This window comes from Eufriesea mexicana, unplaced genomic scaffold (genome assembly GCF_001483705.2).
Source record: "Eufriesea mexicana isolate 0111107269 unplaced genomic scaffold, ASM148370v2 scaffold143, whole genome shotgun sequence".
Taxonomy (NCBI): Eukaryota; Metazoa; Arthropoda; class Insecta; order Hymenoptera; family Apidae; genus Eufriesea; species Eufriesea mexicana.
In genome coordinates, this window is record NW_016908322.1 from 861906 (window position 1) to 888384 (window position 26479).

The 26479-nt window shown below is 28.8% G+C and overlaps 5 protein-coding genes across 6 annotated transcripts; 1 reads left to right on the forward strand and 4 right to left on the reverse strand.

Annotated features, from left to right (window-relative positions):
- Positions 1-211: 211 nt before the first annotated feature.
- Pyroxd1 (pyridine nucleotide-disulfide oxidoreductase domain 1) lies at positions 212-1724 on the reverse strand. Its single transcript, XM_017910737.1, has one exon. It carries the CDS (start codon positions 1646-1648, stop codon positions 212-214), a length of 1437 nt encoding a protein of 478 aa, XP_017766226.1. The 5' UTR covers positions 1649-1724.
- Positions 1633-2544, reverse strand: mRpS18B (mitochondrial ribosomal protein S18B). The gene is made up of 5 exons (XM_017910727.1): positions 2482-2544; positions 2288-2423; positions 2116-2213; positions 1912-2042; positions 1633-1832 (listed from the first exon to the last, which is right to left on the reverse strand). Exons 1-5 carry the CDS (start codon positions 2542-2544, stop codon positions 1706-1708), a joined length of 555 nt encoding a protein of 184 aa, XP_017766216.1. The 3' UTR covers positions 1633-1705.
- Positions 2545-3458: 914 nt separating this feature from the next.
- PNUTS (Phosphatase 1 nuclear targeting subunit) lies at positions 3459-15293 on the forward strand. Of its 2 annotated transcripts, none has more exons than XM_017910762.1 (9): positions 3459-3480; positions 4495-4560; positions 5256-5440; positions 5753-7692; positions 12972-13198; positions 13264-13420; positions 13527-13844; positions 13936-14095; positions 14331-15171. In XM_017910762.1, exons 2-9 carry the CDS (start codon positions 4558-4560, stop codon positions 15169-15171), a joined length of 3831 nt encoding a protein of 1276 aa, XP_017766251.1. In that variant the 5' UTR covers positions 3459-3480; positions 4495-4557. The 2 variants fall into 2 exon arrangements, with proteins under 2 accessions (XP_017766251.1, XP_017766252.1); XM_017910763.1 differs by lacking the exon at positions 3459-3480 and adding an exon at positions 4149-4322 and having other exon boundaries at positions 14331-15293.
- Positions 15294-16947: 1654 nt separating this feature from the next.
- On the reverse strand, positions 16948-17869 carry LOC108555201 (transmembrane and coiled-coil domain-containing protein 1). The gene is made up of 4 exons (XM_017910747.1): positions 17723-17869; positions 17553-17630; positions 17116-17435; positions 16948-17040 (listed from the first exon to the last, which is right to left on the reverse strand). Exons 1-4 carry the CDS (start codon positions 17781-17783, stop codon positions 16948-16950), a joined length of 552 nt encoding a protein of 183 aa, XP_017766236.1. The 5' UTR covers positions 17784-17869.
- A 641-nt stretch (positions 17870-18510) lies between these two features.
- LOC108555189 (DNA (cytosine-5)-methyltransferase PliMCI) lies at positions 18511-23942 on the reverse strand. Its single transcript, XM_017910734.1, has 15 exons — positions 23813-23942; positions 23164-23731; positions 22727-23090; positions 22313-22639; positions 22097-22249; positions 21555-22014; positions 20866-21483; positions 20466-20792; positions 20240-20391; positions 19789-20123; positions 19608-19719; positions 19370-19519; positions 19129-19295; positions 18806-19046; positions 18511-18744 (listed from the first exon to the last, which is right to left on the reverse strand). The coding sequence occupies exons 1-15, from the start codon at positions 23940-23942 to the stop codon at positions 18511-18513; spliced, it is 4338 nt and encodes a 1445-aa protein (XP_017766223.1).
- Positions 23943-26479: the final 2537 nt, after the last annotated feature.

Sequence of the window (26479 nt, forward strand, 5' to 3'; positions counted from 1 at the left end):
CATCTATACAAAATATTACTGTATGGTCATTTAATGAAATTTTTATAAGCTCTGTAACATTACAATAATATTATTACAACAAAATTTAAATAAGCATTATTTACTAAATAAAATATATTTTATTAGTGCCAAGCTAATGAAATATTTTATTGAAGTTGTTGTTATGTTTAATTCTTATTAAACAAGACATTAAATAAGACAACAACATTAATTAATCAAAATAATCTTCAATATCAATATCAGGATTTAATAAGTCTTCTCCATAGATGCTTAAATCCAATTGATTAAGTATTAAATTTTCACACATTTCTTCTAAATCAGTATCTCCAATTAATACTGCTCCTTGCATTTTACCATCTTTTAGAATAAGTTTTATATATTCCTTTCCTTTGGTCATTCGTAATAATATTTCATAATTGTTATCCAATTTTTGTCCATTAAATAAACCAAGTAAAATTACTTTGTAACCAAAAAATTTAGTTACATGAGTAAAAAGTTCAAAACAGAAATCCTGTAGAAACTCTTCATTTTTTAATTTAGAAATCATTGATTTTGCTACATATCGACCCATTTGATGTGCCTGAGTCCACAGTCTCATTTGAAACCAATGTTTAGGTAAGTTCCACCCTGCAGTACACACATCTCCAGCAGCATATATATCTTGTTTTGAAGTTTCCAACTTCCAATCTACTAGTAATCCCCCGTCTTCTCCCTTTTTTATATCTTCTAAACCTATTATGTCAGAATTTGGTATTACACCTGTTGCTGACACAATAAAATCACAACCGATAGTCTTTCCATTTGTTAGTTCAACATATATAGGCCACTCTTCCATAAGACTCAATTCTTTTTGTTCTGATTTACTAAAAATTTTAATTACCTCACATTCATATTCTATTTGTACTTTTGTAGATTGAGGAAAAGCACCTTTTACATCAAAACTGTTATGCCAATCTGGGCCTAAAGCTGGTCCACCAGTTGTTGTAGTTGAAGGATTAGAGACAGTGTACCTCATTCTTTTAGTTGCACAGTTTACATTAGTATCTATAGGTATATCAGTTTTATTTATTTTATCCATAAAAAATTCTGCAGCTCCAGGATCGACAAATGTTGCAGAAATATGTTTATCCTTAATTACCCATATCATTTCAAGACCATCTACTTCATTTACAATTTCTGAGGCGATACCACCATTTCCAACTATTACAATTCTTTTTGAATTTTTTATTTTTTGAGAAAATTGAAAAACTGATTCTGTGTCTCTTATCCCTAAAATAAAATTATTATGTTCTTCTATGAGCTTTGGCCTAGCACCATTACAGAGACATAACATTTTATAATTTATAATTCTTCCATTTTTGGTTTCTACTTGTTTATCTAGACTATTTACTTTTATTACAAAATCATGAAATATTTTTAATGAATTATATGCTTTCATCAAAAATGTTGTATCCTTTTCTTCTATATCAAACTGCATTAATGTTTTACCAAGTGGAATTATATTTGTAGCTGCTTTTATCAAAGGACTTGCTGTAATTAAGATAATTTCTTCTTCTGGAGCAAAAAAACCTATACATTCAACACAAGACACTCCTGCAATACCACCACCTACTACTAAAAATGTACAGTTTATATTTTTTTCATCCATTTTATATGATTTATTTTTTAAATGTAAATTTTTAAATATAAGTTAAAAATGAATGTCTTAACTTTTCCACTCTGAATAATCATAATATCTGAAGGGCACACTGTATGTAATTAAACCATATTCTTTTGCTTTCGTTATAGCAACAAGTAAATTTTTATGTGCCTTTTGGCAAAGATTGGTATAACTGTAAACAAAAGAGAGTAAATAATATAATTATACAAATATTTTAAAATTTCTGCTGTATAAAAGGATATTAAACATACTTATAACTTAAAATTTCTCCATTATGCTCAGAAATAAATTGTTTTAACAAGTCAATATTACGATAATCAAGAATTAAATATTTATCCCTGCATATTGGACATGGACTGCCAGTATCAATTTTATTACCTCTCTAAAAGAATTATAGAATTATTTTAATAAAATATACATTAAATATGGTTCATAGTTTTCTTAGAAGCACATACAATGCAAGTTTTTCGTGTTTTCCGTGAAGGAAATTGACCTTTAAAATTTCGTTTATAATATTTCCAAACTGGATCCTCTCCATAACATATTTTATAAGCTAATACAAAAAATTAGAAATATATTTAATGTTAAATAAAAATGAAGTGGAAATCATATTATGTAATTACATACCACTACTTTTTAAGTATTTCATACTAGTTTCTACAGAAATACTCTCATCGTTTAAAAGAGGTGTAGGATCATGGCTAGTATCTTCTTTTATCTCATATTTAGCAGATGTGTGATGTATAAATTTCACTGGTATAACCTAAACAATCATTCAAAGTATTAAATAATATTTGACAATAATTACCTCTAATTCTTACTTTTATATTTAAAATGGGTCGGAAAAATACAGTTAATTGCAATTTATTTAATATCAGTGACATTATTTTTACTTTAAAATCGTTTTTGAAGTAAAATTATAGTACAGAGTATGACGCTAAACGTTTGTATGTAATAACGAATAACCGGATTTGTTCAACCTAAAGCCGTGCATATGTAATATATTTTAATGATTATTTGTATACTTACAAAATTATTAACTTTATATTATAATAAATTTTGTATTATATATTCTTATCTCTGTTTACTTTAATTTTATTGCAATATTTAAAATGATTTTATATTAGTTTCTCGCTTACTAGTAAAGAGATATTTTAAAACTAAACTATATATATTTTTTGTAAATATATAAAAGTGTTTTTTTTATTTGAAAAGAAACAGATTATATTTAGTTTATCGTCACTTATTATTAAAATTTGTTTATTGAAGTTATTAATTTGACTAAATATTATTTATATTTTTATATAAAAAATTAGTCAGAAAATGTATTATATACATTATAAAATTTATATTTCGTTTATATATTAATAATGGAAATTAAATAAAATCAGCATTTTTTATATATAATATTTAGTTATTTATAATTTGAATATAATCTAATACATAAAATAGAATTCCACTTGACTTATTTGCAGAAAATAGAACATTTCCGGTTTGGGCGTACCAGCAGCTTCTACGTAGTTAGGTGAGAATAATTTTACTCCAGTTTAAAGTAGATTTCGGAATTGTTCAACAAGATATTACAAGAAAATCAACATTAAGGTAATCAAAGTAAAGTTTAAACAATGTTTGATTACAGATGGCAGATCAAGAAGAAGATATCTACGGATTTTGGATAATTTTATAGCATTTGCCGATGCGTACCCTATTTTCGTCAAAGCGTAGGGCCACATCGTTTCTGTGTACAGGAAATGTTTAATTTCTTATACACAGCTGTGAATATATATTTTCCATAAAAAGGATTTTATTATTATTCAAATGTGAGTGGCTTTTCTGTCGTTCGAAAAAGCCGAAGTATATTTTTCCGACAACTTTTAATTGAAATCGATTAGTAATTCAATATTGTCTGTTCATTAGATTATTACAATATAATTTTACACATATTTCGTTAAATTATAATAAAAATAGGACAGAGCTAGTATAAATATATTTGAAGCTTAAAGGTGAAACAATTTATATATCAGTGATGCAAGTTGGGATTATCTGGTTTTTACAATAGAAATTGCATGCAAGGTATTTTATTTCGAACTTGCATGAGTGATAATTGGCTGTTTTTAAAACATTTTCAAAAGTGTTAGTGATTGTACAAGCCTAAAAAGAAATAATTTTGGCAAAATTCTAACAGCACAAGAAAATTATGGTGTGCTATAAATAGTAGTTGATCGGTGATGTCAAGTGATGGGGTGGGGTCGCTACAATTATTGGTTGACGTTAAAGAGAATTCAGAATGTGATTGGTTGGTTGTGTAACCATTCTGGGTGGGATATGCGCGGAAATATTGCGCAGGAGGAGATCCGCCAGTTGACCATCGAGTGATCATCGTTAACTGAGGAGCTTACATTCTAGATTGATAGTTTTCCTATTTATAACTTCTGTTGCTTTATTTCAATATTTAAAATTACCTTTTATTAGGAAATGATAAAGATATCAAAACCATAATTGAAATAGAAAAGATCTGGTATAAAAAGTCCTTTTAGTTGGTCTTTGCGATTTGTGAGATCGATGACTTGTACAGTACGATGAAAAGACAATGAGGATAGCAAAGCAACTTAGGAATTTTGTATTTGCGAATAATTATCGGTGAAAATATGTTTAGGCTTAGGTAATAATCTCTGACAAAATAATTCTGTACTTGTTGATAGAATATCTGTTAGTTATATTTCATGTGCGTGAAAAGATTTAACAATATGGCGGTGTACGTGTACGCTTATCCTTGAAAAAGTACATTATTTCTACCCATTAAAAAAAACGAATATCTTTGTGTTTTATTACAGATTTACGTCATGATCCTATGTTTGTACTTCAATATGCGTTAAATCATCAAGAATTTCTCCAAAATGGTAAGTCAAATTATTTATTAGATTCGGTTACTTTCTTTTTTCTTCCTAAATCTTTTGAGAGAGGGCGCCATGTACGACAAATTACGACTGACGTAATGGAAGGGGAAAGCGGTAGGATCAATAACCTTCGTTCATATGACCTCATATCCTATTTCTGGCGTCGCCAGGTTTTAATACGACAAACGAGTAGTTTAATGAAAGTTTTTGAAAAACTAGCATAATATGTATCAGTAATTTCTATGTTCAGTAACAAAATGGGGAAGGTAAATGATCTTTATGCTTTTCTTTTGCATACGATTCTGTGTAATATCTTATTTCATGTTTGAACTTTTATTTGTTATTCTTATCATATTTTACTACAACAAACAATTGCAATTTACTATTATTATAGTGAACGTAATAATTTATATCTAAAATTTGCATAAGATGGTTTATTTTTAAAAATGATCTCCAGTAAAGGTTAAATTTGTAGTAACACTTTGGTAATCTTTTTTAAATTCTGTTACAGAGAATGGTTATATAAATACAAATTAATTTAAATCATTTAGTTACTTAATTGAATAGATTATTATATATTTCAAAGTAATTAAAAGATCAATTAATTTTGGTTTAATTGATAGAAATTCATTTATTTCGTGTTATACATAACCTAGTAAAAATTCAAAATATATAATATTTTATATGTGATTTTTCAGCCACGTATAGATCCTCTATCCTTATTGAAATGTCTTAGTGTTTTATTGGGGCCAACTGGAGGTATTAAAAGTAAAGAAGAAGTTCATCGGTTGGCTAATTTAATGACAAAGTTTTCAAAGAAACTTGTTTCAAAATGCATTTATATACAAATATTAAAAACTACAAATACTGATTTACTTAGTCAGTAAGTACAAAGGCTTTTTAAATAAATCATTTAACACTTATTGCAAAATTTTTTAAACATTTATAAACATAGTAAAATTACATAAATTGCATACTAATATACACAAGTACTCCTAATATGTATAATTGTGTAAAATATAAAATGTATGCTAGAGTAAAAAATAGGAGCTCAAAACCATTGGACAGTTTCACCAATAAACTGTACTCACTGATGTGGGTCCCATAAAATATCTTTTAAATATATTTTTATCATAAATAATTTATATTAGAATAGTTTCTAACTGAAATGATTAATTATTTTTTCTTTGTTTAGATTTATGGGTGCTGGAGGATGGAATCTTATTCATATGTGGCTTACAGATGGTATTCTTGCAAAAAATTGGGCTTTAATTCAAGAACTTTTAGAACTTTTGTTGTTATGTCCAGTAGATATAGAGAGATTAAAAAGTAATAATTGCCCAAAATTAATAAAAGGTCTATCAAAAGAAGGTAGTCACCAAGGTGTTAGAGTGTTAGCTAGTCGACTGGTTGAACAGTGGTTAAAAATAGTGAAAGGAGAAGCTGCACCAAATTCTGTACCAGCACAAATCATGACTATTCCAGTACAAAGTACTGGTGTTCTGGGACAAAGTTTGGTATCTCAATCAACACAACAGCAACAGTATTCTATTCATTGTGGTATCCAACAAGTCTCGGATGGTACAGAAAATGCAACAGTTCAGGTGCAAGATTTGCAATTTATTCCAAACTCCACGTCCACTATTGCAGTATCCCACATTCACCACCAACAACAACAACAACAACAACAGCAGCAGCCACAACAGCAGCAGCAGCAGCAGCAACAACACCATCAACAACAACCACAAGAACAACAGCAGGTACAGGAAAGGACAACTGTGCAACCTTTACAGTTGCAAGTTGTTAGCAAACCACAACAGATGCAAATCCAACAACAATTGTCATCACAGCAATCAAAAAAGCCAGCTTTTGTTGTGGTATCTACGTCTTCACAATCTCCAGTTCCTGTGTATAAAATTACAATTCGTGAAGGCAAACAGATTCTTACAAAAGTGGAGACAGATGCTGCAAATATTAATAGTGTTTTAAATGCAAATAGTACAAATGTAGAAGTTAATGGAGATCTTGTGGAAGATACTCTTCCTGTGAAAGAAACTTCCGAGGAAGTAGTATCTACAGAACTTAGTGACGGTGTAATCAGTGGTCAAGATTGTGAAAAGGACATTGCACAATCTGAAAAATTAGACCAGGTTTCAAGTGAAGTGAAACAAACTGTAGTAGATTCCACAAATAGTCTTGACGTGGAAGTTGTTAAAAATAAAGAAAACAAAGACAGTAAAGATCTTAAAGACAATGGTAGTAGTGAAAGTAGTAAATCTAGTAATAAAGAAAATCGGGACTCTTCTAAGAAAGACGAAAAAAAATCTAGTAGTTCAGATAAAAAAAGTCATCATAGCTCATCTTCATCCTCCAAAAGTTCTTCTAAACATACCTCAAGCTCCAGTTCACATCGTTCTAGTTCCACATCTTACAAATCTAGTAGTCATCGCTCTAGTTCTAGCAGTAGTAGTTCAAAAAGTTCTAGTTCCAAGGACAAGTCTTCCAAGGACAAGGAAAAACATCACTCGTCTAATTCATCCAGCAAACATAGTTCTAATAAAAGTAAATCAGATAAAGAGCGAGAAAAAGAAAAACAGAAGAAGGATCAGGCAGAAAAGGATAAAGCAACATTAGAAAAGGTTCAAGGGCAGGCACTGAGTTCAAAATTTGGAAAAATACCTAAGAAGAAGTCGGAAGAAGAAAAATCGGGAGATACGGGTGTAAGAAAATCGTCAACGGATTCTCGAGACAGTTCGAAAGAAAATAAGACTGATTCAAAGAAAGTTGTTGCAATGCCAGAGAAGAAGAACATTTCTATTTCCATTGAGAGTAGAAAAAATTCTCAAGACTCTACAACACGGCCAAAGACTGTGAAAACATTTAATTCTAAATTTAGATCAACAGGTTTGGAGGAAGAAGTAAAACCTCCACCACCAAGATCAGCAAAGAAACCACATCCCATCATTGACAAAAAGGTCATACCACAAAAATTACCAGCCTTGAAAAGACCATCTCCACTCAGAGAAACTATTCCATCAACAGATAAACGAGCTAAGTTATCATTGGATTCACCAACTACACCTCCAAGTGAAGAAAAGAAGGGAGGCATCAAATTAATACCACCAAAACCAAAACGTAAGTATTACCTAGTGTCACAGATATTATACTTAATACTTAAAAGTTTTTTACAATTATTATGTATATTATATATATATTTTTTATATTTGATATATTTATATATTTTAAAATATATTAATGTATTTAAAATATATTTTAAATGTTATAAAAAAAATATATATATAAATATTTAAATATATCTTTTTTTTTCTCAACAAAATCAATTTTAATTCTTTAGAGAGAAAGGTATATTACTGTCTTAAACTTTTATAAAATACTAATGTTCAAAGACTAATTGTTGACATGTATTAAGAAATTAGAGACATTATGACTTCTATATAAAATATATATATATATTTTATATATATAATATTAAATGTCTCAATAAAGGACTAAGTTAAATTCTAGTATAACTTCTAAGATTAATAAATTAAAAAAGCAAGAAAATTACTAACTTTGTTAATTTTAACTAGTCTTTGAACACTAGTTTATTTTATTGTATGTGCTATTACTAACTTCTTAATATTGAGTTTGCAGGTGGTTGGCTCCAGGAGAAACACGAGCAAACTATATATTTACGTATTTTACATATTGCGCAAACATTAATACTTTACCTAATTCGACAAAATTTACATAGATTTTTTATTTATCTCATTAATTTGCAGTTTCTTTCAGGAATATTATTTTAGTTTTTAGTATATATTAGAACCCTATGCTACTTTCCTAAAAATTATTAGAGTATTATAGAAGGTAAAAGAAACCCTGTATCAATTGACCCACGTGGAAGTGGATCGAGCGGATCTCTCGTGCTTGCCTTGATAATTAACATCACGTTAGAAGAACGAAGAAAATTAGGATCGGCTCTTTCAACATCGATTTATTTCCTATATTAAGAAGATTTAGCAGGTAATCTTCGATAAAGTATTAATTAAATCGTACGTATAAAATGTCTAAAAACTAGTGCCATATGATAAAAAATAGAGTCCACTATCTTTTAACAACCAATACACCGAAAGTAACCGTGAAGTTTCTTTTAAAAATTATTCGGATAAAAGAAAAGGAGGTGTGTTTTATATCGATATAATTTTCGGGGTGTGTGTTTTACCGTTCTCTGACGAACGATACACCAATAGAAGTCATCACGGATAATACTAATCTACCTAGGTAAGGAAACAAACCAACTCTTGTCTGTCCATACTTCTTCCCTTGTACATGTACACCCTATTAAGCATTTAAATAAATTGATCAGAAATCTGGAAATATTTAACTTGGGTTTCTGCTATACATCTTGCTCACTGAATGCTTGATAAAGCAAACACTCATACCGTGAGCCCATCCAGATTTCCATCCTCTCGGTGACTAATCGCACAAATCTAAAGTGCAAATAAAGTCAGGGCTCTCGAAATGGTGTCATACGATAATTTTTAGGCAATGATAGTAGAGTTATAATGTTTAACAAGCAAGCTATTAGTTTTTAATTATATGAATAGAATTGTTAATCGCGAAATTATAATAACGCTAAAAATGAAGTTTATTCGTAGAAATCACATTTTTATCTTTATTTACTTCTTTCACATATATTAGTATTATTTGAGTAGTTAGATCAAAATTATCATATAATTTTTAACACCACAACACCATTTCAAGCGTCGCTATACAAGGGAAAAATCTTGTAAACAATATGTTATTTTTCAATTTTGTATCGTTGTTTAGTTCACAGTGGATTTGCAGAATGATTCAAATACGTTCGTGCGTTCATCAGAGAGAATTGAAATTTGCATCGGGCACAGTCCCAAGATATCCTTATGAAAGCGAGAAAAAAATAAGAATGAAAGATAAGGAGAGAAAGAACGCGAGGGCGAGAGAGTGTGAGAGAGAAAGTGGGAGAGGGCGAGAAAGAGAGATAAACTGAAAGAGCGAAACAGAAAGTGAGAAAGAGTAGATAGTATGTATGAGCAAGTAGATTGGAAAAGCGAGAAAAATGTGGCACGACGTTCGAAGAAAGATCGTTGCAAAAAGAAATGAGAAAAAAGAAAAAGAAAAAAAAAAGAATGCAGAATTTCGTGGAACGAAATCACTTTCGAAAATGCATGAAATACGACGCTGCGTATCGACTCGACGCCTTCGAACAAGCCGCCCCTTAGGATCAGCGGGTCTCTTCTTACGACAGATAATCGTCTATTTGCAATGACAACGTCGACATGGCGAAGAAGTCTTCTTCCTTGCCAGTAGTCGCGGATTAACAATCGGGTGAAAAGAACGTTACTGGAACGAGAGAAAAATATAAAGAAGAAGGCAGGAAAAACGAAACGCGAATATTTATATTGTGCTCGTCATTAATTCCACTAAATTGTCATCTATTTAAAATATCAATCTCTTGAGTTCACTATATTCTTTTAAATAATGTAGTTTTTGTTGAGTTAAAGGAAGGATTCCAAAATAGGCGCATCTTTGTGTATTTGAACTTTCCTAGATATAAATAGTTCGTTTTAGTTTGCAAGAGTGTTTTTAATTATTCGTAGAAGTATTTCTTTTTTTAATCAAGAACTTGTCTCGTAGTTAAAAATAAAATAGAGCACAATTAATTTCTTATTTAAGTATTTATTTTAAAGAAAAAAGCAAAAAGATGTATATTATATTAATACATTTTAAAATTCAATAATTTAAATGATAGACTATCATCAAAGAGATAGCATTTGAAAATCGTTTATTTGAATTAGACGCGTGAAGAAGGATGGGCGGGAGTTAACGACGGAGTTGCGCAACGGCGCACTTCTTGGTGTGCTCAGTGGAATATCGAGGCCGATGTTTTTGCGATAGTCTTTATGTCGACACTCGTGTATGGGGTCAGATTCTGTTTCTCGTAGCAGTTGCATTACGTTCACATAGTATATTAACCATTCAGCTTATTTAGGCCCGTGCCATTCGTGGACAATGCTTGTCATGTGATATTTGCCTCACTTATATTTGAATTTGAAAAAACGATCGAGTGGAAAAATAAAGTCTACAATGATTATGCATTATTTACGTTAAAGTTTATAAATTCGTTCACCTGTTGTCTATCGGAGTACACTTTTTTATATAGAGAATACATTTTTGTTTAACATAAAAAAGATTATGCGTTTTTTATAATTTATGATATTCAAAGTATCTGTTCATAAAAAAAATAGTTTTCTATTTTTTATAATAATTTTTATATCGCCCGTCGAATATAGTATAAAAAAGAAAATAGTTACATTAATTTTAATACGGATAGATATAACTTTATCTTTAATTTATACATTGCACAATTTTAAATTGTTATTCGTTACTAAATTTATATTGTTATAAATATTTAATTATTTGACTACGTTGTCCATAATATATTTTTATATAAAAAAGAATACAAAATCGTGTCTCTTAGGAAAAGGAAAATAAGCTAAATTTTTAGTCATTACTTATATATTCGCACGAGGTACAGGAAAACATCGCTGTTAATGGACTGCGCAAAATTTTAATAATAATTTAGACAATACATTGATATGTAATATTTGACCAAAATAATTCTTTTTACGAACAAAATGAAATGTTAACAAAGAAAATGCGTCTCGATTGTTACGTATAAGATAATATACTAAGAGTACGCTTATGATTTGAAACATTTTTAAAACAAGTAAACTCTTGAGGATGAATCAAAGCTTTATGGAAATAAAATTGGAGCCGTATAATTAAAACCCGCATATTATTCCCCAATTTACTATTATCACTTTTATCAAATACGTTCCAAAAACATTTATACGATTATCAATACGATTTATTATCGATTTGATATATCTTTCTTATATTTTCTTCTTACGTGTATAATGACTTTTGTTGTTATTATTGTGTATTAATTGAATTCTTATCCAATATAAATTTGCTATATATTTAGAAAGTTTGGCGACAAAAATATGTTGAATGAAATTCGTTCTATATTAAGCTTTCGCGTTTTTTACAGCCATTAGGTATTACTTAATGATTAATTATAAATATTTGAATTGAAAAAATTGAACTATCTTAGAAATATTAAATGAGATTAAATGCCAAAGAGATGCATAAAGTCTTCGTTCCTGTATGTTATCGAAATGCATTTATGAAGAAACTATAAATTGCGCAGTAATTAATGTATAAAATGTCCCATTTGATATTAATGAAAAATAATAAATTACATGCATCTGTTATATCGTTAAAAATGATATAGTACAGTAATTAATTTAAATAGAATATCTTTTTTTTAAATTTCATATCTTATATTAACGCTTGTTTAATCGATTGCGATTATGTTGTGATAGTTAAATACATTAAAATATACATTGCCTAAAAGTAAATTAGTAAAAATTTATAGCTTTACTTAAGTTAACGTTTTTAATTTTTTGCACTTTTACAAAATTCAAATATTCAATATTAGTACTAACATGCACGCATTTCTTTTTTGTTTTAAATTTTATTTGAAATACTAAATAAGTAAAGTAATTTAATTGATTAAAAATAATTAAAAAGTAATGATTGATTATGATCAATTGATAAATATATTACTTCATCTATTGTATAAATTATTTTATAATGCAACTGCCTATTATCGTTATATTTATAAATGCACAATAATATTTAATTCTGTTGTTGAGTACTAAACTCGGAACTATCTCGGAGTATACTTAACATTTTTCTAAAAAATTCTCTTTGTTAATAAATCATTATGGCTTTGTTCTTCTAACACTATCTTAACATAAAATATAATTGTATTTTTGTTGCAGATTCATTACTGGAGTCTTTTTTATTCATTGTCCGTTAAACATTTGTTACAACATTACTTATTTTCAGCTGTATCAAGGAACGAACGTTTAACTTCCAGTTTTGGTGGAGTTATAAGTTCTTTTTCTTTGCAGATTGATGCGGATTATTTGCGGTCAAATTTTAAACAATTGAATAAAGTTAATGCTTATTTTACAGGATTATTTTATTGTGACAATATCTATTATCTTTATTCTATAATTAATTCAATTTGCGAAGCGTAACATGTAAAACTTTTTTCTTTTACGATTGTAGTTAAAATTGCTTATAAAGTTCTTCATTTACTTTGACTAATTCTATAATTTGAATTTACAATTTTCGTAAATAACTTGTATTAGAGAAATGTTTTATTACATGTACGCAATTATTAAGACAGTATTAAACCTTTTTCTTGTTCAAAATGAAAGGTCTTAACATTTTCTGAAATTTATATATGTATTTATATGTTCGATTTAATTTACATATAAATGGTAATTATTTTTTAATAGCTATGGTTCTGCAAGAAAGCGATATGTTTATGGATGCTTTAACCGCTTCGACAAAAAGTAAAGAACCAAGGAAAAGGAAGCGAAGAACGTCCATCACGAAAGATGGTCCCACGGAAGCTAAGAAACAAGAAACTGTCAGTAGTGATAATCGTGATGTTACGCCTCCACCCACCTCACCACCAAGTGCCGATGAAAAATCACCCGTAGTTGTCAAGCCTAACTTTAAGGTACGTATAGTCATAAAATATTATTAGTAATAAAAATTAATATATTTTCTACATTTGTTTTACAGTTTTATCAAGATACGTTAGAGACAGATGAAGATAAAGAACAAAAGGAAAAGGAGAATTCGGATGAAGATACAAGGAAAGAAAAAGAAGAAACGTCTGACGATCAAAAAGAAAACAGGATATTTAAAGCCGACGTTGATGATGATACTGGAAGTAATAGTAAGTTTTTTATTTCCATCTATTTATGTGTTTTTGAATGAATATTTTGTATATAAATATATTATGTTGAAAATAGTGTCTACAAAAATTCTATTGTTTTTTTCAGCACCTACACCGGAAGATGATACGGAAGAAAAGATATCTGATTCTCCCGAAGACACATCTTCTATGTCTGAATCAGCGAAGAAAGAAAATGTTAGTGCTTATCCTGAAATACGATACATTGATGGTCTGAGAAGTGTTTTGTTGCTTCAGAAACGCAAAGGTCCAAAGAAGGTATTAAAATGGAAAACCGACTTAGAATCAGTGCGTTATTTCGAGTTAGATGAAACGGAACGAGTGAATGTAACGAAAACATTCACCGATATGAAACAAATGGAGAAGCAAAATGAAAGAGAGGCATTCCAAATGGCAAGAAAATTAAGTAAGTTTCAAAAATATAATTTTGTTATTATTTTAAAATATTAAAAACGTGGTTTAATAAATAATTTATGCAAACTGATTTTTTTTTATAGGTAATGAAGACTTAATGGAAGAAAGAACGAGATGGAAACCTTTGATTCAAATCGATTTACCACCACCTTTAGTAGAACCTGGAAAAGATAGTAGAGAAAAAGATATTCAATATGCTCGGGAAAAGGGAATTTTGCAAGCACTATACTTCAACCGAAGCATGTATGTGCGCATTTTAATTGATTGTTTTTTTTTTATTAAAATAATATTCATGTATAAAATAATACGCATGCTACATTAAAAGAATAGAAACTTTAAACCATTGGACAGTTTACTATACAGACTGTACTCACTCATGCGAATTCCATAAAATATATTTATTTAATAAATATTTTATTATGAACTAACTAGTTGAAAATACTTTATTTTATATATGTATACCAATTTTTAATTTTAGGATCCCAGACTCTGCGGCAGAGCCCGATGAAGAACGACATCATGTATATAACGAGCCTAAAATCATTCCTTTGGATGACCTCACGGGAAATAAAGAAAGTGAGAAAGACTTTACATCCATGCCATGGCCAGAACCAAAACCTCAATTACAACCTCAAACGCCAGCAGTTCCGAACTTCCATTATCCATCATTTCCACATAATCAACAACCGGTAATGGCACCCATAGGTCCACAAACATCGATGAGTCCAATGCCTCAAATGTCTCAACAAATGATGGGACCTGCTCATATGGGTCCAATGGGTCCTGAAATGGGAGGTCCATTGTCGGCTGGAGGAGGAGGCGGATGGAGAACCGGCGATGGAAAAGTTGTTGTACCTGATGGAATGGGAATGAACCCAATGGGAAATATGCCAAATACATTCCCACCAGGAATGGAAGGTGGTCCAATGGTGCCACCTGGAATGATGGGACCACCACCTATGTATAATCAACAGCAAGAAGGTTATGGAATGATGGGTCCAGAAGATATGGGATTCAATAACATGAATCCAAACAATTTTCAAGGCCCCCCTGGACCATTGTATGGTCCTGGGCCTAATTTTCAAGGTCCCAGAGGTGGTGGTCCAATGCATGGTAGAGGTAGAGGTGTTCCTGGACCTGGTTGGTACAGAGGTGGTGGGGGACCACCTGGAAGAGGTGGCTGGCGAGGCGGAGGCGGCGGGTGGAGGGGAAGTGGAAAACAACCACCCGTGTGCCGACAGTTTTCAAAGAACGGATATTGTCGGGTCGGTGACAAATGTCAATATCTACACCCTGGAGTGAATTGTCCACCATTTTGAAAGAAATGAAAATAATGAATTATCTGAAATTTCCGCAATAGCTTGATATAAACATTCATTCTATTTGACATGAATCAATAAGAATGAATAATCGTACTGAAATGATTAAACAATTGAATCGACACAAGCTCATGTTAGCTGAAAAAATTAATAACAACGTGCAATCTTCTATTACTAATACAAGAAATTAAGCACATGATATTTATACACTTATACTTTCACAAGATTTAAACAATTTTCGGTAATTTTCAATTAATTTGCATCGCATAATGCGAATGATAAATATTATACAAAGAAAGCGTGATAAATTTATTTTTCGTGAATTATACTTGCAGAATTTCGAGATTGAAAACTGTCCTTTAAATCTAAAATGACAATGAAAACAATAGGTTCATCGGCTGCTGGACGGCAAAAGGTTCCTACACGTTATTTTTTATTATGATTTCGAATAGACATTTTAAAAAGGTCTGAAGAAACGTCAAAAGTGCTTTTATTTATCTATTTCCAGAATATACTGAAAAATAGGGTACGTCATGTAAAATGAAAATCTCGATTAACATGTCTTCCCTTTACGTTCGCAGTTTACAGATAGTAGCCACTGCCGAGAATGATTTATGTAATCAAAGGAATGGGATTGTTACAAGTTTTAATCTTATTGGCATGACGAATAGTGATTTCAAAGTATGACGCTAGTAAGCAGGAAGTGCAAATTCCAATTTAAAAAGCATTTGTCTTTCAGATTGCCAGTTGGGTGTTTAATCGCTTTCTACTAATGAATATATGTAATTAAAACGCTATTAAAACGAATTAAACGTAATATACAACGGAACATTATAACACCAAAAGTTCAAATAACGATTTAAAAAATTTTTTATTAAATTAAGATATCTTACATTTAGTCATGTATGTAGATTGATTGTAAATATCATAATTGTATCATTTTGTATAAAATATTGCTAGCTCTAATAACAAGAGACTGTTTTAGGCTTAAATGGTATGTAATAATATAAAAGAAAGCAACAATTTTTAGTAAAAATGTGTATGTATGATTTGAAGTAGTTAAATGCAAAGAGATCTAATGTTCATAGAGTATATTTTCACTTACATGTTCGAATATGTACTCCATGAAATAGGTCACTGATATACAATTATTGTATTAAATATTTTTTACGAATTAAGGGTAGTGGTTATTTTTTTGTATATGATTGATTGTTATGTTTGTATATAACATTGATTGTTGTATAAGAGCTGCTTGATGGAATACATGAGTCACACCTATTTTCTAAAATATGCTGCATTATTACATCAATTGAAAGGCTTCCTTTACAACATTTTATTATTTATCTCCTATTATTTTTAAATATTTCTAATAATTATCTTTCCACTTTTACATAAAAATATTGTTTTTACGTTTATAGTTATCTATTTCATTAATATTATATGTTTGCTCGAAAGCGTTAATAATTACAAGATTAAATAATTAGTTATTAATAATTTTATAATATTCATTAAAATAATGTATTATATAAAATTTAATTAAAAAAGAAATATCAGTATTGAATATATATTTATTGTGTATATACTGAAATATACTTAGTAACTGCAACATACACATTACATATATGTAATAATATATTTGACTTCAATTTTTATTAACTATAATTTATTGGTCACTCATCAATAGAAAGAGCATTTTATCAAATATGGTACCAAAATTTAAATAATTATGTAATAGATCATAAAATATTAAATTCATAATTTAATATTGTTCTAAGTTTATTTAAATTGTTGAGGTGGAGGACCAAAAATACTTCCACTTTGTTTACTTGCAGTTCTAGAGGGAGCAAATCCAAGCATTTTTTGTATATTCTACAACCAATAGTGTATCTTTTACATAAAATAAGTATTACAAAATTATGTGAAACATAAAAAATATAAATTTACCTGTCTAATGCTCATGGTGCATAATATATAGAGAAAAATGAATGAACATTCTGTATAATCATCTCCTGGAAGGTTTCTATGTGATAAACCTTGTATCCAACTAATTGGTACAAAAGGTAACCTTGCCACAACTCTGCCATCAAAAATACTATTAAACATGCTTAAAAGGGCAGTAAATGCAAATCCAATTGCAAACATTGATTTCATTTTTACAAGAGACAAATCTCTATTGTTATTCTTTAACCTTTCTTCTTCTCGTTCAATCTTTTTTTTCTGCTGTTTATCTAATGAATCTCCATGTGCCTCTTTCCTTTTTTCCACTAAAATTAATGTGATTTATAAGAAAAAAGTTAAATTTATTAAAATTATGATTAACTTTATCTGTAAATATTCAAGAAATCAATGTTCCTTAATGTAATCATTACTTAAAAACTCACATTTTTTACTTTGTTTTTCTACTTCAGCCTTTAATTTCTGATATTTTTCTGTTCTATAAACCATTAACCACGTTAAGCCTAAATAATATCAAAATTAATTGAAAAAGTATAATATGTAAATAAGACATATAACCTTAAACTTAAAACAATGATACATAAAATGCTTTTACCTTCTCCTAATAAAGCTGTACAGATACTAATAAATACAATTAAAATAGTGTCAGCCCACATGGTAACAGAAAATATTCGTCGAATATTGTTTAAATTATTCGAACATATAATTTGTAAGTTGAAAATACCATTCCTGTCCCGTAACAATTTTGGACACCTGTGAATGGGGATAAGAGTGAACTTCATTACTTTATACTACACGCTTTTTATGGCTACGCAACACGCATTTATGTTTACCATTTGACATTTTTCGCCTTGCTTTGTAATTCAAAGCAAATTAATTAAACATTTGTATTTCAATTAAAAAGTAAAAATACAATTTTGTTATAAAATTTTTATTTTATAATAAATATTTCTTGTATTATTTCTTTTTTAAAATAATATCGATAAACAATATAATTTGAACATATAACTATATAAAGATACAATATATACATATGGTGTAACAGAGTTACAAATGTTCTTTTGTATAAAATCCAATTCTTGATATATATATACTTTTAAAGATTGAGAATTATTTTTATAAGTTAACTTAAAATACTGATATCTATTTTTTAGAATTATTATATGTACTGGAATAAACTGGAGTTGCGTTTTTTACTTCTAATATTGTATATTAAATATGCATCACATAATACTTTTGGTCATGTAAATAGTAAAAATATGTATATATTTTTACTGAACACATGTGGGTTAATTTATGTAGATAAAAAAAATAATCTGTAATGTAATATGTCACTATTCAAATCTTAAATAATATTTAGTTTTTATGCTTATAATATTTCTATTAATCGTGGAAATTTTCTGTTTTCTTTTCTAGTCGATCAATATCATCACTTTTTAAACATTTCCTAATTTCAAGCCCCAAAGCAGCACCTAATGGTGGCGGAACTGCGTTACCAATTTGACGATGTTTATCAAGTATGTTTCCATAAAAGCGAAAAGAATCCGGGAACCCTTGTGATCTAGCACATTCCCTTACGCTGACAACTCTTGTTTGTTCTGGATGTAGAACACGACCCTACAAATAAACGATAAAATCTCACATTTGTAGATAGAATCAAAAGGGCAGTAACACATACCTGTTTACCCATAGGTTCAGGATTAGTGATAGTAGTACCAAAAAATCCATCCCATTCTAATCTACCATATAAACCTGCCCAATGATTATGACGTCTTCCAGTATGAGGTAAACACCACGGGATTAAAGTATTATATTGTCTAGCCATTGGATCACACATTCTACCTGCACAACAACTACATACACCACGAAGTGCTCCAGTGGAACTTACACCTGCCTTTTTGTCATGATAAATATATTCTCTAAAACATAAGCAAGTTCTTCGTTCTCTAACTTGATTATTTTATTTAAATATCTAGAAAATTGCAGGTAAAATATATTTACAATTTTTTTGAGTATGTTCCATCACTCAAACGCACTGCAATATTTGGTAAATCCCGCCAATCAGACCCACTCGCAGTCGGAATATGTGCAATTCGTGCTTCAACTAGTGGAGCCATATCTTTGCAAACATGGTCTCGTAATATTGCATCAGGTTCTTTAGGTCTTACCTATGAATAAAAAGGTAAATATATTTTAAAAAATCTATATTAATTTCAATAATATGTTAGTAGATTTTACTTACTTTTCTTTGAAAATGAGATATTGGTTCATCGTTATAAGCTATTTCTTCTTTATTCCAACCATTTCGAATATTAGGTAAATCTGACATCGCATCGCGAACACTAATTGTTCTATATGGTGCTGATTCGACCCAATCACAGTTTGATGAATACTATTAAAAAAGGACATACAAATCATATTTAATTTATATAAATAAACGTATTAATTTCGGTTTTTAATGAAAATTAATCAAGTCTTACTTTCTTATTATCAACAAGAACGCTTAATTGACAAGCCCGTTTGCTAAATACATGAGTTGGTTCAGGGTATTTTGGAAGAACTTCTCCAGGTGCAGCAGCTAATATTATTAACCTAAAAATAAATAAATAATAAAATATATAAAGCAAACCATTTAATCAGAGTAAATTGAATGTCATAAACCTTCTTCTTGTTTGTGGAATACCGTAGTTTCCAGCTTGCAGAATACCAAATGTACATTGGTAACCCATTCGTACAAGACACCTTAACGTTAGTTTGAGTACCATACTTCTTTTAAAAGATACGAAGTTCCTAACGTTTTCCATGATAAAGAATTTTGGTCTATAATAATCACAGTATGATAAACATGATACTACTAAGGAATTCTTAAATAATGAATATTGCCGTGAATTAAAACGATTCATGCCACTGAAACCTTGGCATGGTGGACCTCCGCATAATAACTCCACTTCTCCTTTTTGAGGTAAACGTTGTCCACTATTATCACAAAGATCGCCCTATATAAGAGATAAGAATACATAATAAATAAATAAGTAAATAAATAAACACATGTGTACATGCACACACGTATATAAAGTTTTTTTTTTAATTATACATTATTAATTAAACTCACATTCATAACTTTTCGTAAAAGTACATTGCAATCTTCACAAAATACTGTTGTATTAGGATTATTGAGGCGATATGCACATGCAGCTGTTTCCTCTTTTTCAATTGCCCACAGATTATCTGCAATGCCAGCTTGTCGTAATCCTTCAGATAATCCTATAACATACATTTTAATTTAGAGGAATTTTTAATAATTCACAGAATAAAATTTGAAGCTAATAATAACTAACCACCACAACCAGCAAAAACATCTAGTGTTTTCAATTTTTTTAACACTTTGCAATAATCTATAGGCTTATCGATTACTTTCTTATCATTAATCCCTAATTTTTTACTTTTGCACTTTGCTTTTCCTTTCCCTTTTCCAATTCCAAACTTTCCAATATTCATAGCATGATATGGTGGGTCATTGAATGTCTTTTCTACAGCATTATATGCTTGAGAAAAGTAAAAACGATTTGGACCAGCAGCAGTCCATTCCTCTACAGATTGATCTAAATTTTCTGAATATACCAAATAACACTTTCCAGCTACGTCCGAAAATTTAACATCACAAACTGAAATTAAAAAACTGTATCAATTAATTTATACTAACTGAATTTTATTATAAATTTTCTTTAATAATTTTACCTTCATCACTCCAGTATACCATATTAAGATCAACTTGTTGCATTAATGTAAGACCTTTATGTGTATTTTCTGGTCGATACATTTTATTTATTTTAATCCATACATCAGATGATGCAACTAATTTGTTATTAGTTGTTGCATAGATTGAATTTATATATCCAATATGAAATGGTTCCGGTGTATCATAATTTGACCCTTTCACATGGTCCGATGATTTTCGATAATATTCGGGATACATGTCTTCATCTACTTTCCCTTTCTTTATTTTCGAAGAAATGTGATATGTAGATGTATATTTATACTTCATAGCTCCTGGTACTAAAAATATAGCTGACCCAACTCTAAATTCCTCATCCTTATATTTTACCATATTATATATCACTTGTTTACTGCTTTTCTCTTCATCTCGGTCAAAAACTTTTGGTGTATAATAACATTGTAATGTAGTGAAACGTACACAGGCAGGACAAAATCGATGACTAATTTCTTTTCGCGGACATTCAGGATCCGGAGAAGGATCCTCAAAACGAGCAGTTTCTGGAGTATACTTCTTTTGATAAAAAAATGTTTTTCCATCTTTATTTTGTATTTTATCTTCTGGTAATACATCTGCATTTCCTAAAATACAATTAATCAATTTTGAAAATTCATCATAATATAATTTGTTTAAGAATAGATAATATAATTACCTAATTCAGCCCAATTTTTTGAACTAGTTTTATAAATAACAGTGGCCTTAGATTTAATAGAAGTGAATGGAACATTGTCACATTCGTCAAGCAAGAACAATTCTAAAGGGTCTGATGTTTCACCAAGTACAGTGTCACTACCTCTTCTAAACCAGTTAGCATGACATAGTTTTGCACCACTTTTATCTTCCCACATATAAATAACTTTAGCTATTTGTAATGGTACAGTAGGATCGTTTGATTCAATCAAGACATAATCATTTGCTTTTATTTCTTCATCAACTACTATTACAGAACTATAAAATGTTCTTCGTCCATCATCTATAACTGGTTCTCCTACCCATGTAATTTCTTTTTCTACATGTTTAAATTCTTTTAAGATCATTTTTTGAGTTATTTTTGTATTCTCTATTAATGTGTCATTAAAATCATCATCTTCTTGATCTGAATCATCAGCTTCCTATAATTAATTAAATGTAATATATAGATATTATGAAAAAAATTATACTGTATTAATGGTAAGTTTTATTTAATTATTTTACCTGTATAGCCATATTTGGGCATCTTCTTCTGTTGCAAGCTTGTTTACTTCTTCCAGATCCACCGAATTTAATCATATCTTTACAAGCTGTACAGACTCCACAATCTGGCTGTTGACAAGTTTCACATACTCCACATCTATGTCTCTTAGGTCCCTATAATAATACATTATATTTAATACACTAATTTTATTTACTCTAAGAGTCTTAATCACATACCGATATTTCTTTGTCGTTATTTGTAGCAATTTGATCAGAGAAAAATGTTTCAAACATATTATTAACTAATTTTGTAGTTGTAGCTTTTGTCCAAGTGATTTTTTTATTCTTCTGATCTTTAGATTGCGTTCGACGTAACGCAATTCTTTTGTTTAATGTTACACCAGCGAGAGTCACTAATGCTCGCATACATGGACTTGTAATTAATAAAGGATCTTCTGGCCCTGCTGATGTATCAAATGAGATAACTTGGTCACAGACAAATTGTGCATACCGTAATAAAGAATCTTCTGTAAATCTAGACAATCCTTTTGGTGGAACTATAGTCTAAAACAATACATTTTAGTAAAAATTATATCAGAAAGTAAATTATATTATATTACTGAAGGTGTATCTTAAATAAAAAAAATTTACTTGTAACTTATTTAATAAATCTTCATATGTAGGATTAACCTCATCTAGTAAAAATTCTATAACTATCTTGCTCATATAAATTTTTTCTTTCACGGAATCCATAAATGATGCATATGTTTCAGCTGGTTCCATCAATATATATTCCGCAAATGCTGTTGTGAATCCTACAAGTGCTAATTCACCACCATCAAATCCTGACACCCACCATTCATTTATTGGTCCCATATCTTTTGTAGGCACACCTCCTTCTGGGCATGAATTTTCTTCATAAATAGGTTTCATATAACCAGAAAAATAAAGTACCACATTCTTTTCAACCAAGCCAGTATCAAAAGGACATAAATGCCCATTCTTATCGTATACACTACAAATAGAAAACATAAAATAATACATAAAATGTAATGTAATTAAGAAAATATATTGTACAAAATGCTTACCAAAAATGAGTTATTTTATTTTGTGGTCTTTCATCACTTTCATGAACCATTACTTCTTCCCCAGTAAATAAAGACAATCTAGGATCTGTTAATGCAATCATCTCTTCTACTGCACCATTTGGATGACCTGGATATAATTTTATATCTATACTTGCTAATTTTTGACAACAATATTCACATTTCTGATGAACATTAACTGATTTCTGGTACAATATTTTTGATTCTTCTGTATCTATCATATCGTTACTTTCAGTTTTAGTTTTTTTAACAATATTACTTTCAGATTCATCACTTAAATCTAATTGCTCTTGTTTTAATGTCAAATCAGGTGTGATATCATATATCACTTCTTCTGTTTGTACTAACATAGGAGATTTGGCCTCCAACTCTTCAACTCTATTGCCTTTTCTTTTGACAGATTTTTTTGATTGATTTCTTTGTGATATTCCATATTTAATATCTTCATTAATTTTATTTAAACCAGATATGGATTCTATATTAATATATTTCCCATTACGAAGTTTTTTCCTATCATTATTATTTTCTTGAAGTATCATAGCATCAATCACTAATAAGTGCAAATTAAATTTAACCTTTATTATGCAGATTAAGAAGTATATTTTATTTCTAAATTATATTTATAACTTACCTGCGTTCTTATTTTCTTCAATAACGCAATTATTTAAAGGTATTTGCTGTACTTCAGTACCATTTGTAACCTGTATTTGTTTCTGTGAAATCTCATGAACTTCAACTTTTGATATGATAGCGGATTTCATATTGAATGAAATGGATTATTATTATCGAATTTTTCTACAAAAATTATTACTTTTTGTAAAATATGATCCCCCTATACCTAAATTGAAATAAATGCACTAGCAATATATTTGTAATATTAAAGTTAATTACAAATGATGTGCCGTTTTCTTGTATCTTCAGTGAACAGTATACAATAAATTTCAACTGAAAAGCACACAAAGGTATAAGATTATGTACGCTGATGATTGTACCGCCAAAATCTTTTAAAGCTAGTTTACATGAGAATGTCGTTCTTGAAACCCTGTTAATAGAAATGTTCTCTTCATTTGTTTTATGTATTTATTATGCATTTTCATAATTTGTAAATTTGATTTACAAATTCGTTATTTTTATTAATATATTTTAACATATATATTTTTACTAAATGATGTAGTTTAATAAAATTGTTATTTTAATTATTATCCTTATCTGCAAATTGTATATCGTGTTTTGAAATATGATTGGTTATTTATACAAATTGATATTTTTATTTTTAAAGGCAACGAATACAATTGAATATAAATTGATAATATTTTGCTAGAAAATATAACCGTACAAAGGACATACATAATTAATGATGCGATTGATACAATATTGAACTCTTTCCTATAAACGTAAATATAACCTATAAAACTTTATTAAATCTTGAAATTTAAAGTTTATGAAAAATTATTTGTTTATGTTTAATAAGTAGAAATCATTACTTCATGCATTAAAAGTTTAAGTTATAATTAGGTTAGATATAATAAAAATATGTAGATATTATGTGAACTTAAAGTATTTTTATGAACGTGTATTAAAAACCGAATTAATATTCTTGTTGCATGAACAAAAGCGTAACAAAAATTTCATATTATCGTAAAAAGTTTTTATAAACGTTGGGTAATAAAGAGTAATAATATTGATAATAAAGAATTTTAGATGAAAAGATGTTTCGATTTTTAAAATGTTGAACCGTTTATATCATATGTTTTAAAATTTCCCAATTTTTTACAGATATATAATACTGTTGACATAAATTCACATACATTAAAACTATGGAGGAAAAAAATCTGACTGATGAACAAAAAAAGTTTTTGGAAGAATGTGAAAAAGAATTTGCCGACCGATATACTGAAAAGGATACAAAATTCATGAAAATTAAAAATATGGAATTAGAAACACCACCAATTAATCCTTATTATACTAAAGTTAAGAAATATTACAATGGAAGGCGTAGAAGATATAAAAATTAGAACGTTTATGGTATATGATTTTAGAATATCTTTATTGGTTTTCACTAGGATTATAAGAGTATTCCATGATTATTTAATTTATAAATAAATCTACTCTTGTCCACTCATATTTCCACACCTATGTAACTACGCTGTACCAGTTATTGTACAATAAAATAATATTTGAACACAATATTGTAAATATTTCATTTACAATTATATTATATTTGATTATTATCTATTAAAAACATTTATATTTATTTATGAAATTATAATATAATTCCTATCAATTATCATATAATTTAATTTTTAGGAGAAACTGATACTTAAAATGTGTCATTTAACTAAATACATACTAAGAAAAAGTTAACCTTAAGTTGACGTAAATAGTCATAAATTAATGTTATAAATGATGTCTAAAGTTACAAATTATTCTTCAGTATCAAATTTACATTTATCTTTTAATATAAAATTAAATATACAATTAAATTTAACATAATATAACTATGATTGTTTTGATATTTAAATAATAATCAGACAAAAGAGGATAATTTTTTAATTTATTGTTAGATTTTTTATTACACAGTAATAAAACTTTTAATGCAAGTTAATATTTATTGATTAGTTACAATGAGACATTTGTGTACACATGCATATATATAAGATCAAGATAAAACAATGTACAAGTAAAAATATAGCAGCCTTATCTGTAACTTTATATGTATGTATATACAACATATTAAACGAAACAATCACCTGAGATATTAGTAGGTATGAAGCACATGGCATTTTTGTCTTCGACAGATACGATTAAATTTGTTCGAATAAACAAGATATACGTTACGCATCAGTGATGCGCATCGAAATGTACATATGTATAAAACAAAAGTTGCCAGTTTATAAAGAAGCTGTGACAAAGTGTGATGAATACTTATATGCGAGAGAATTGAAACGCATATGCTTCATAATTATGAAGTTAGTCAATTGAGCGTTCCAATTATATTTGATTTTTCATCAATTTAACTTGTAGCTTACATTGTGCTAGTAAAATTAATATGTAAGAGTTTGACATGGATAAATTTGAGAAATACGAGCAGTGGCGTGCAGTTTAATCTTTTCCAAGTCCGCGGTGATGAATTTAGCGTGTGAAAATTTAAAAAAGAAATTATCAAATTTGAAACACTATTCTAATATCTTTTATTTGTAATATATTTATCATATTCATTTATAATATATTGGATGTTTTTGATTAAATAATGATTTAGTAATTTAATTATTTGTTAAGGAAAGGAAGCAGTATTTTA